Source organism: Phacochoerus africanus, chromosome 1 (assembly GCF_016906955.1).
Source record: "Phacochoerus africanus isolate WHEZ1 chromosome 1, ROS_Pafr_v1, whole genome shotgun sequence".
In the NCBI taxonomy this organism is placed as follows: domain Eukaryota; kingdom Metazoa; phylum Chordata; class Mammalia; order Artiodactyla; family Suidae; genus Phacochoerus; species Phacochoerus africanus.
This window is the reverse complement of record NC_062544.1, coordinates 228346511-228359373: the sequence shown is the minus strand read 5'-3', so window position 1 is coordinate 228359373 and position 12863 is coordinate 228346511. Positions and strand designations below refer to the sequence as shown.

Genomic DNA, 12863 nt, shown 5'->3' with positions numbered 1-12863 from the left:
TCTTATATTAAGGAAACTCATTTTCCCAGAAATGCCTTAACCCAAACTAACATTTTTCACCTAAATTCTTAAAACTACTCTGAATATTAACGGCATGCAAACACCTCATTCACTTATAGACTTAGTTTCGGTATCTAATGCTCTGTTAAAGCATCTGTTTTTAAATGGAAACATTTAATCAATAGCTGAGGAAGCTGTTTGGAATCACTTGCCTTTTTTTGCCCTCTGGGCTGCTTTTTTTGGCCATTTCATTGCTAATTAAAATCCTCATTGAAAGGTGGGTAGAACACAAGAAAACAGGGACAATCCAGATGGTCTAACTGTAAACTCCTAATAGGTCTGGTCATTAATTTGATCAGGGAGAAAGTGATTGCAACCTATGGTACTGGCTTAAAGAAACATCTTTTTAATGAATTTAGGGGTTTGTTTACCAGCATAATCCCTAATTCCTGACTACCTGGTAAATAGAGAATTGAAAGGAATAATTCAATTTGTGATGCCCCAAATCCACTACCAGAGAGTATGCCAGAGCAGTAACACAAAGTAGATGACCTAACAATGTGCCAGCTGACCAGGTACCAGGGTAAGGGAGACCCCTCTTATTTGTGGTACTTTTGCTCCTATTGATGTGATCCCTACATTTTCCTTTGGTCGATATCACCCATTAGCTGAAGGCTGATGGCTAAGGTGGAAAAAGAAGAGCACTTAAGATATAGCAGGTAGGAGTACAACCTCTGGAAGGATTGGTGACACTGAATGTTTTAAATAACTGGCAGACAGGGGAAGTGGAAAACAAGAATGAGAAAAATGTGCAGTCTGGATCTTAACCAGATGAAAAGTGTGAGTGATATGAGTGAGATAACAGGTTTCTCAAATCCTGCAGTGTGGTGATCCGCCTGTTGTTTTATGACCAGATCCAGTACCCTTTCAACTGGAATAACCATTGAAGAAGTGACTGCCCTCAGACCCTGGTGTTGCTTGTCATTAGGAGTCATCTTGCTTCACTTAAACCCACCTATTATTAGAGGATTCAGGGCCTCTGACTGTGTTTCTGTTTTGTGTGTTTGTGTGTGTGTGTGTGTGTGTGTGTGTTTCTGTGTGTGCTGAAGTATTATTCTCAGTTGTGCTGTGATGGGGAAATGGCACAGGAAAGTGTCAAGCGATCTGCTGACATAAAAAGGTCATTCACAAGAGCACTTTTTGAAAATCTTGCTTGCACTGAGCATGATGCTGTTTCTTTGATCTTCTTGGCTTCAAAACAAATTAGACCAAGGCCCCAGTTTCATAGACAGATGTTTGGGGTTGCTGGTTTGAGTCTTAGAAGATCTAAGACTGAAAAATGAGGCATACTAACATATTTATGGCTCTCTTCTTAGGATATAATCACCAACAGATGAATGAGGGACAAAGGCAGAAGTCTTCTGAATTTTACAACCGCACAGCATCTGAATCCAATGTCTACTTGAACAGTTTCCACTACCCAGATCACAGCTACAAGGACCAGGCCTTTGATACGCTGAGCCTCGACAGCTCCGACAGCATGGAGACCAGCATCTCCGCCTGCTCACCTGACAATATCTCTAGGTAAGATGTGTGCCTGGGGAAGGTTTCTGGTTTGGAAAAGCACCTGCTGGTTTCAAAAAGAGTCAAGCCATCAGTTAGGGACAATGTACATGTACAAGCCCAAACTTCTGAGACATGTAAAGAGTCTGCAGTACAGATGAGGGCTGGGTGTCATGGTGGTCTTTGAAAGTATTTCTTTCTTTTTTTTTTTTTTCTTTTTGCTTTTTAGGGCCGCACCTGCAGCATATGGACGTTCCCAGGCTAGGGGTCAAATTGGAGCTGCAGCTGCCAGCCGCAGCAACGTGGGATCTCAGCTTCGTCTGCAACCTACACCATTGCTCGCAGCAATGTTGGATTCTTAACCCACTGAGTGAGGCCAGGCATTGAACCTGCATCCTCGTGGATCCTAGTCAGGTTCTTAACCCACTGAGCCACAAAGAGAATTCCGAAAGTATTTCTTTGTATCCTCTGTGATTGAGCCAGTCACGTACCATCTAATCCATTTTCTCTTACTTCTTTACCCTTGACCTCACATGTACACTGTCCTCCAAACTGGTTTTGCCTCCATTGGTTGACTCAAAGCTTCGTTAAGACCCGTTTTTGATTCAATGAAGAAGTAGTTTCCACCAATACAGTAAGAATTTGACGGCTGTCTTACCCTTATGTTTCATTAAAAGGAAGGTTTTAGCTGTTCTGCTCTTAAAATTTTTGTAAGAATTTAGGAGTTCCCGTCGTGGCGCAGCTCGGATCCTGTGTTGCTGTGGCTCTGGCATAGGCCGGTGGTTACAGCTCTGATTAGACCCCTAGCCTGGGAATCTCCATATGCCATGGAAGCAGCCCAATAAAAGGCAGGAAAAAAAATTTTTGGTAAGGATTTAACCATTTCATTCGTGTTCATACTCTGAGGCAAGCAAAAGTGGTCTTATGGCACTATGGCCAGAGGTACATATAAAATATAGATCCATGGGGTTCCTGCTGTGGTGCAGTGGGGTAAGAATCTTACTGCAGCAGCTTGGGTCTCTGTAGAGGTGCGGGTTTGATCCCTAGCCCAGTGCAGTGGGTTAAAGGATCCGGCACTGCCACAGCTGCAGTTTAGGTTGCAGCTGTGGCTCGAATTCAGTCCCTGGTCCAGGAACTTCCATGTGCTGTGGGTGTGGCCATTAAAATATATAAGTAAAAATAAAATTTAGACCCACTCCTAGTATTCCTCCTCTTTGAAAGCTTGTGGTGATGCCTTACTACCTTTTGAATAAAGTCAGACCCCAGAACCTGGCATGCCCAACTGCCCATTCATTCTCTCCTGCTATACCTCGGGCTTCTTATTAATTTGAGAGGGTGATGAATTCTCAGATCTCTGTGACCATGTTGGTTCTAGCCCTGAGATCATGTTGTTTGTTCATTCTTTTATTTACATGTTTATTCATGCCTTAAGTCCTTGTAGAATACTCTGCAGTTAATGGTGAGCTGGCATTGGCTCAGACTGGCTGCCAGGAGCCAAATGTGCATATCTTCTCCTGACCTCTGATCAGTGATCTCATGTTGGTAGCTTGAAATTGGCCATGGTGGGAGCATTACCTCCGCATAAATTGGCGTTTGCTATATATCAGGGGTTGTGTTTCCCTCCAGAGAGCTGGTTTGCCAGCACACCACTGTCTCAAGTCGATTCATCCTTTCATTTGTTTATTCACTCAACCTGTACTTCCTGAGCATCAAGAGTATCTGACATTGCAGTGTCTCCCATTTTATCCTGGAGAAAATCCTCCTCATTTAAGCTCAAACTTAAGTTGGAAACTCATGATAATTTCTCCTTTCAAAGCATTTTTCTTCCATATTTCCTTGGCACTTGATACTTTTTTCTGTTATATCACATTGCAATATGTAATTTTTTCTTCAATTAATTGGCGCATTCCTCCGTGTCCAGGAGGATATCAAATTATCTTTTAGTATCCACACTCAACAGAGAGCTTGGCATATAGTTGGCATTCAATAAGTGCTGTCTGAATAAATACCTTAGGATATAGTAAAGTGGACATATTTTCAATTTAGATTTTTTTAAAAATCTATTTCACTTGGCTAAGAGCCGTTATGATTTCAACCCAAGAAACGTCCAATATTCAATAAATGTTTGTTGAGCACTTGTGTGTCTCAAGCGAAAATGTCTAGCTGGATAATGGCCATCAGACAGACTTCCTCTGTTGCAATGAAGCCATGGGCTGGGGCGTGGGAATACTTGTCTCTCTTTGGGCTCAAAATGACAATTGATTCTGCTACTTGAGGCAGATCGCAGAGCTCTCTCATCCTGATTTGCAAAATAGAGGGACTGTTTCTTGAATGCAAAGGGGTGATGATTTTGAAATATTTTAGTGGAGCATTATTATCAGGTATATAGAATTTCTTTCTTTACAAAGAAAGAAATTTGCTCCCTGCCCCCACCCCCTGCAAAAAAGGGAGTGGCAAAGACAGAGGGAAGTAATATTAGCAAGGTTTACTTAGCTTTGGGTTAGTTAGTGTTTCATAAATGAAAATAATATGTGAGACCTGAATGTAACTAGATATTATAGCCAGGAAATTAGGGAGTGGGGAAAAAGAAAAGGATAGATGCTACATGTTGTGGTTAAATAGAATACAGTGTATTTTAATTCTGGTATCATAATGGGTGAAGTGTTAATAATACTGGATATATCCTATCAGAGAAGAGAAGGAGTGCCTGGGGAGGAACACTAGAGCAAGCGTAAGAATCATATGTATTTCTCCTTGTCATACAGATATAACCTAAATTTAAGGAGGGAATTATGTAAAAATAAAGAATAAAGATAATTCTTTGCTGCCATTATTATTTAATGCCAGAAAAGTTGATATTTCATTTTATTCGATATTAGAAGATGCAGTATCTTACCTTTTCGATAATATAATATGACTCTTTTAGGGAAGACACTTGAGTGTGTGGCATGTTTGAACATCAGACCATCCCTTGCACTGAAATTACCCTGGAAATACTCGCTGCTCCCATGAGGGTGTCAGAGAGCCAGGCAGGGGTGTGCTGGGAGCTGATGTTCTCGTGATAGAAAGCTTAGAACTTTGGGTAATTTTCGTAAGTGACAGTCACTGACCAATCAGATGTGTTACTTTTGAATAACAGGGCACAAACAAATTAGCAACTCCACAGCTGTTATATAATGATGATGGAGAAATAAAGTTGACATTAAAAGAATACCACATGTAGCTGTTTCATTTCCCTGTGTAATGGTCTCAGAGGGACTTCTTGTGTTTCTTAGGCATGCTGCACTTTTGCAAGTTGTTATTTTGAAAACTACTCTCCCCTCTCCCCAAATAATTGGAACATTTTATAACTGTATTCCTATGGTGAACTCTTGATAGTTTGGCTTTTCTTTTTCTTTCTATTTTTGAGCCATCTTAAAAAGGAAATACACTCTCTATGTTTCCCATTCTTGGTGACTTTTTCCCCTCCATTTTCTGCTCCCTGCCTCTTCATATCCTCTAAAAATTAAAAGTAAATGTGCATCTCTCCAAATTATCACTCCCCAAATCTCATCTCTTATGTTTAACGGTGGTAAACAGCAATAGTGCAGCAGTGAATACAGGAAATTACTTAAAAAGTGGCCACCTCAGGGTTCCCGTTGTGGCTCAGAGGAAACGAATCTGACTGGCATCAATGACTGCCAGTCCCTGTGCTCTGTGGGTTAAGGATCCGGCATTGCTGTGATCTGCGGCGTAGGTTGCAGACGCAGCTTTGATTTCGTGTTGCTGCGGCTGTGGTGTAGGCTGGCAGCTACAGCTCTGATTCGACCCCTAGCCTGGGAACCTCCATACGCTGAGGGTGTGGCCATAAAAAGACAGAAAGATAAAGGGGGGGGCACCTCAATTAGACTTACCAAGCATTAGAAGCTTGGATCTGGGGAACTTAAGCACAGTGGCCAGAAAAATCTTAACTTATTTTTATCTGCCCATCCATTTGACTTTTGTTTACATATTTTCCAAAGGTAGCAAATGAGTGTGACTCCACTGAATGTGCCATTTTAAGAGGACAGCATTATTGCAGAGTGATGATTCCTGGCAGGGAGCTATGTGTGGCCATGATCATTTTCTGTAGTTACTTCACACAGAACTGAACCAGTACTGGTGGCAGATGTAGAGAACCAATCACCATGTTCAGAAATTACTAATAGTATTAATTTTAAATATGCTGTCAGATTCTCTGAATGTCAAAAATTGAAACAAAGTAGGAGATGCCTGTAAAAGGTCTAGTATAAATAAAAGAGAGCAAGAGAAACAAAACTAAAGCATTTCTCTTCTGTGCCCCTATCTACCTAAAAAAAATATACATATTCATGCTACCTATGATAAGCTTGTACCCATTTTTATGAAGGAAAATAATGCGATAGGCATCAGGAAAGTATGTAATAAGGAACTAATATTTGGAGTGTATGTTATGATGGCATATCCTTATGGGAACTTTTTGAAGATAGGTAGAAAGAGAAATAAAGAACTAAAAATTGTTCTCTTTTTTAGATTTTTAAAAAATTATGTATTAAAATATCCCAAAATTATACATGTTTTAAAGAGGGTAATTCTATGCTGAAATTCTAGTGACATAAACTTAGTCTTGTGGTTTATTATGTCACAAAAAGCCATTGGTAGAATTATAGGATTACTGAGTTGTGGGTACCTTTGCCTTACACTTTTTTGTTGAGACATCATTTTTGTGTCTACCAGAAAGTTACTTGAGTCAGACAGTGTTTTTGCTTTTTCAGCATCATTACTTAACTGTGCGCAGAGAGCTAAGAAAACAAATCTTGGGTCTTAGAAGACAGCAACTGAAAGTCAGTTCTGCCTAAAGTCTCTATCTGGCTAAGATTATTGAATTAGCTCATAGAGTATAGTGTTCAGAATACCTCCTACAATGATACATTTTATTACTATTGCTGTTAAGTCCTGACCTTGTGCTCATGCTTTGAGAAGTTTTGAGGAAGTTGACAACAAAAATAAAGTCATATGGTCTTTAACTTGGGGACTATTTTGCATATGAGGGCTGATTCAGATTTTACTAAGTCGGCACATTGGATATCATAAATGAATGTTGATAATGGAAGGAATACCTTTCCTGTGGTTTCAGTTCTGGCCTGAAAACCTGGGGAAAAACTTCATTTTCTTTTTTGCACAAATCAGAAAAACAGATACTGTGCAGTTTCCTTGTTGACCAGACTGATAGTGCTAATTCAGATTTAAGAAATTATCTGATCTTGGTTTGAGTAGATTTATGACCTAAATGCAATATTAACTAGATCAGATAGATTTTACATTTTTGACATGCATACCTAGGCTCTCTTTACCATCCCCAATATCCATTAGTTATCGAACTTTGAAAAACTGGTGTTGAATCCTTACAACAATGTTTTATTGCACCAATTTTATAAACTCTTACAGTGCAATATGCGTTATTTTTCAGAGACAAACCAAAGGTTAATTTCTCAAGGTTCATGTTCTTTGTTTTAGCAGCATTTGATGGAGGATCTTTTATATTTCACTTGCAATAGGTGAAAAATAAACCAGATTCCCAATCTTTTTTCTTTTTTAAAGTAAATCATGTACCAAGTTTTTTAGTCCAAATTGTGTAGAGTAAGTTAAACTTAAATTGCATTCTATTAACCAATATGATTGTATTTCTATAAGTATAGTTATGTTGAAATAAAGTTTAAAAAACAAAAAAAAGGAGTTCCTGATGTTGGTGGCATATCTGGAGCATTGGGACTCAGGTTCGATCCCTGCATGGCACAGCTGCAGCTTGAATCTGATCCCTGACCTGGGAATGCCATACATTGAGGGGTGGCAAAAAAAAGAAAAAGAAAAAAGAAATGTTTGCCTGCCTTTTGAAGGTCAGAAGTTGGAGCACTGGAAGGAAGCATTACTCCTCTGGTAATTTGGGTGGCCTGGAGAAAGCAATGATGAGTGTCTTATGCCACAGGTAGTGCATTACAAAGCATTATCTTCAGTGACTTTCAGGCTCTCCCTTAGCATGGGAGGTGCTAACAAAATAGCATTTCAGGAGTTCCTGTTGTGGCTCAGCGGGTTAAGAATTCAGCATAGTGTCCGTGAGGATGCAGGTTCAATCCCTGGTTCTGCTTATTGAGTTAAGAATCTGGCGTTGCTGCAACTTGCAATGTACAGATGGGGCTTCACCTGGTGTAGACATGGCTATGGCATAGGCCTGCAGCTGCAGCTCCAATTCGACCCCTGGCCTGAGAACTTCCACATGCCACAGGTGCAGCTGTAAAAAAAGAAAAAAACAAAATAAAGAAAAACCAAATACCATTTCATTTGTTCACATGCCGTGATATTGACAAACCTAGACCTCTCCATAAATTCCTTATTGCAGTTGCATTTGCTTTTCACTGCAGGTGCAATTTTGACCCCCCCCCCCAAATGTATCAGATGGTGGCAACATAGTATCACAGAGCAGCAAAAATTTTTGCTGAATAGAAGTGGTTTATTTGTTGAGGAAATAGTAAAATCCACAGTAGCAAAAGTAGCTGTAGAGAACAAGCAGGTGTCCATGGATGAAAATTTATTAATTTTTTAACAAAATAACTAAAGTGGCTTTAAAGTGTAGTTTTTTAAAAAATGACTTTAGGTGCCTAAAAGTTATGAATATATGAAGTAGTAAATGTTAAAATGTACTTTCTATCAAATGTTTTCAGAAGATTCAGTTCATTTGAAGCAAAAAATTAAAAATTAAGACATTTATGGAAACATTGCCAAATAAGCAAATAAGCATATTGAGTTTAATTGGCAGAAAATTAACTGGAAATGTTATCAAATAAATAGAAAGCATCCTGAAAATTTCAACAAAATGAACAGAAAAAATTAAAGATGAATAAGATGTGAAAACTTGCCCCCCGGTTATGCCCAAATTACACACATATATGATAAAACATGATGAGTTCCTTGTCTGTAACAATATTCAGGCTCAAACTAGATGAATAATGGGATGTCATAGAATTAAAGGGCCGGGGGTGGTTAAAATATTGCTTTTTTTTGTTTTTTGTTTTTTTTTTTGTTTTTTTTTTTTTGTCGTTGTTTTATAGGGCCGCACCCACGGTGTATGGAAGTTCCCAGGCTAGGGGTCGAATTGGAGCTACAGCTGTGGGCCTATGACACAGCCACAGCAATGGTGGGATCTGAGCTGAGTCTGCAACCTACACCACAGCTCACAGCAATACCGAATCCTTAACCCACTGAGTGAGGCCAGGGATCGAACCTGCATCCTCATGGATGCTAGTCAGATTCATTAACCACTGATCCATGACAGGAACTCCTTTTTTTTGATTGGTGAGTTTTTAAGACCTGAGACTTGGTGAAACTCAAATTATTTATTTCCAAAAGTTCCCATTGTGGCTCAATGGGTTAAGAACCCTACTAGTGTCTATGAGAAAGCGGGCTTCATCCCTGGCCTCACTCAGTGGGTTAAGGATCCGGCGTTGCTACAAGTCACAGATAGAGCTTAGATCTGGTGTTGCTGTGGCTGCGGTAGAGGCCAGCAGCGGCAGCTCCAATTCAACCCCTAGCCTGGGACCTTCCATATGCCACAGATGCGGCCCTAAAAAGCAAATACAATAAAATAATAAAATAAAATATTTCCAAATTAATTGGAGATAAGACGTATGTTATTGAATATAAACATAATTTTGTGCTATTATATGGCCTGCATATTGTCTTAGGCTTTCTTGGTTGAGCTGATGAAATTTGCCTCTTTTCCATCCTTGAAGTCAGATGTTTTCACTAAAGGAGAATACAAATTACTCCACAAAAATGAAAGATTTTCCTTAATTATTCTGGTTGAAGAGAATAGAACTTATCCCTTTATATATACCCCAAAGCTCATGGAAGTATGAGGAAAAAATTTCCTTTTTTGTCTTTCTTAGGAGAAAACACTTGGCTGAAAATTGGCCCAAGCTAACCCTGAGAAGTACTGCCCAATTGTTAAGCTTCTATAGATTCAGTCTTCCTAAGGCTGCCCCTCTCCTTGATGGATGCATTTTGTAATGGGGATAACAGTTCTGATTTTTCTTGTTTTTGTTTTTAGATTTACTTTATTAAAAAGCAGTTTTAGGAGTTCCCGTACTTGCTCAGTGGTAGTGAACCCAACTAGTTTCCATGAGGATGTGGGTTCGATCCTTGGCCTTGCTCAGTGGATTAAGAACCTGGCATTGCCTAAAAAAAGAAAGAAAGAATGAATGAATCTGGCATTGCCGTAAGCTGTGGTGTAGATCGAAGACCCGACTTGGATATGGCATTGCTGTGACTGTGGCTTAGGCTGGCAGCCGCAGCTCTGATTCAGCAATACAACCCCTAGCCTGGGAACTTCCATATGCCACAGGTGCCAGCCTAAAAAAGCAAGTTTTGGCATTTATAAATAAATTGCTGTAAATATTTGTGTGCACAGTACTGATTTTAAGATAAACCATATGTCCTGTGTTCCTGTGATCATTTATCTCTTCGGAAGAAGCCTTAACCCTATGTTTGAAACACCCTATACTTGAGTTAATCAACACAATGATTTTGTACTAAGATACTAATAATTATCTTATTCATTTTTGTATGAATTAATTTTTATATGAATGTGTGTAGCAAACATTAGCCCCTACTATGTGCCAGGATCTATGCAATGGAGGATATGGGTGCAAGAGCTTTTCTGTACACAGAGTCTAGAAAAGAAGACATATATTTAAGTGATTATGCAAGTATACATACACAAGAAATAACATTGATTCTCCATGGCTGAAACATCAGAATAATGAAGTTTTATCTCAGGCTGTGGTCTTTTTTCACAAAAGAGTCAAACGAAATATAAACAATTAAAAAATAAAAGGAGTTCCTGTTGTGGCACAGTGGAAACAAATCTGACTAGGAACCATGAGGTTGTGGGTTCGATCCCTGGCCTTGCTCAGTGGGTTAAGGATCCAGTGTTGCCGTGAACTGTGGTGCAGGTTGCAGATGCAGCTCAGATCTGGCATTGCTGTGGCTGTGGAGTAGGCCGGCAGCTACAGCTCCGATTAGACCCCTAGCCTGGGAACCTCCATATACCTACCATGGGTGCAGCCCTAAAAAGACCAAAAAAAAAAGACAATAAAATAAAATAGTTTGTTTAGTGTTAAACATTTCCAAGTTCTTCTCTTTTCTCTTTTAGTTACCCTAACTCTTCTTGCAGCTTTCACCCCCTTTGGTGTTTTTCCTTCCTTGTTTATGTGATCTCCTTCTCAGCATGTATTACTTTTGAAGCTCTTGCATCCCTAAATCCTGTTTCCATGTTGGCATGGCGGATGGGCTTTACTGACAAAACTGGCCAACATCCTTCTCTTGCATCTGTTAAGAGAAGTCATTTTTTAATTGACCATCTTAAATCACCATTTAAGAAATAAAATATCCACATGATAAAGGCATAACAGATAATTATCTGGTGACACATGTTCCTAAACCAGATAAAGTGGCTTCCAAGTTTAGGGATCATCTGTAGAACTTTGGTGATAGTTTTGTTGGTCTGGCATCGCTGAATAATTAAACTAATGGGGAGGCCTGTCACAGGCCAACATTTTTAGACTTGGGAGGAAACATTTTCAGAACATACTTTGTAGGATTTGGTTTTGATGTATTCATGAGCAGAGCACTTCATTTGGTGTTATTTCCTTTGCCTATATTTTGTCTCCTAAACTGAAGTAAGTTAGTTTCACCTGCAGTTTTCAGAGTTGAATTGGCTTGCCTCTAAAGACCAATGATTCTTGCAAATAACATCCTTTAAATTGTATTAGAGCTTGTTCTACACCTTCCTGAAACCTGTCTCTGTACGGGTGTGTGTTTGAAGAGAAATCAGTCAGAAGCAACATTCTTAAAAGGTTTTTTGTGTTTTCTTCAGCGCCAGCACTTCAAATATTGCCCGAATAGAAGAAATGGAGAGACTTTTGAAGCAGGCTCATGCAGAGAAGACAAGGCTGCTTGAATCCAGGGTAGGCTACTAGTATCTTTATGCTGGAGGTCAGTGATATGGTAGTTCAGATGCCCTGTACTTGCCATTGGGTCTCAATAAGCAGCATGGCCTTGGAATAGTCATTCCACCTTTCTTGGCCCCATTTTCTTTTCTGAAAAATAAGGGTTTTAGAGAGATGATTTCTGTGGCTCTTTACTGTTTCACCACTTTTCATAAGGTAAAGTGTATAGAGTGTGGACATAAATTTAAATGAATGCTTTGCGTTACATTTCCCTTCGATGGCCCTTTTGTCTGCCTGCCAGGGAACAGGAGGAATGGCATGTCTCTGCATTCTCCCTGCCTTGCCAGCTTGCAGCAATGACACTATTGTAATAATAAAACTCCCACATTATTGTGACTTTTTTAAGCCAGAAGCTTAACTTCCTTAGGAATCCCCCCAAATGCCTTTGTGTCCTGCCTGAAAGGGCGCCTCCTTTCCTCTTCTGATTTCCCTGGATGCTTCCTCTGTAGCTTTGGCCAGGAAGCAACAGAGCAACAACAGGAATTGGAAGGACCAATGGCTGTCAAAAGAAAGGCTACATGTTGTGACTAATGTTGGGTCACAGTTAGTGAGCCTTTTTCATATTAAAAACGGGAGAGTTAAGGTCATTAGTATGAAATGACAGAATAGAATCCCAAGCTGAGTTTCACTTAATATTGTTAATTAAATGTAATGATTGCACAGGATGATTTTGAAAGCCCTGTGAGCCGTGATTAAGGGTGTTTTAGTCTTAGTTATTCATTGTAAGAGCCTGAGTTATGAAACCAGAGACTGTCTAGTGAGAATAATTTTTTTATATTCTTTAAATTCATTCAAGTATAACGGGGATGTCTTAAAATTTGTTCCACATAATGATATTTAGGAACGGGAAATGGAAGCCAAGAAAAGAGCTCTGGAAGAAGAAAAGCGACGCCGAGAACTCCTGGAAAAACGACTGCAGGAAGAAACTAGCCAGAGGCAGAAGTTAATTGAAAAGGAAGTGAAAATAAGGGAGAAACAAAGGGCCCAGGTTGGTGGGTCAATCTGGATGGGTTGGAGTAGGTTGCCCCCTGGTGGTCGTTCTTTAGGAGACAGTCATGCTGGGTCAAGATGCCTTTGGCTGTGCTGCGGGTTAGCCCTTGACATGTAATGGCTAAGAGAAAGATGTGCGTTAATGGACTAAAAAATGTGTATTTATTTCAAAACTTATTGGGAACTACTGAGAAAATGAATTTGTTCTTTACTTAAGAGTAGAACATTTTGATGGGAGAGCTACTTTTT

The 12863-nt window shown here is 39.6% G+C and overlaps 1 protein-coding gene across 6 annotated transcripts in view; it reads left to right on the top strand.

Annotated features, from left to right (window-relative positions):
- Positions 1 to 12863, top strand: part of PHLDB2 (pleckstrin homology like domain family B member 2) — a 247294-nt gene that overhangs the window by 225792 nt on the left and 8639 nt on the right. For all 6 annotated transcript variants that reach the window (XM_047792739.1, XM_047792774.1, XM_047792765.1 and 3 more), the window contains 3 exons: positions 1377 to 1584; positions 11492 to 11582; positions 12466 to 12612. In XM_047792739.1, coding sequence (XP_047648695.1) covers positions 1377 to 1584; positions 11492 to 11582; positions 12466 to 12612 — 446 coding nt within the window. The remainder of the gene's footprint in view (positions 1 to 1376; positions 1585 to 11491; positions 11583 to 12465; positions 12613 to 12863) is intronic.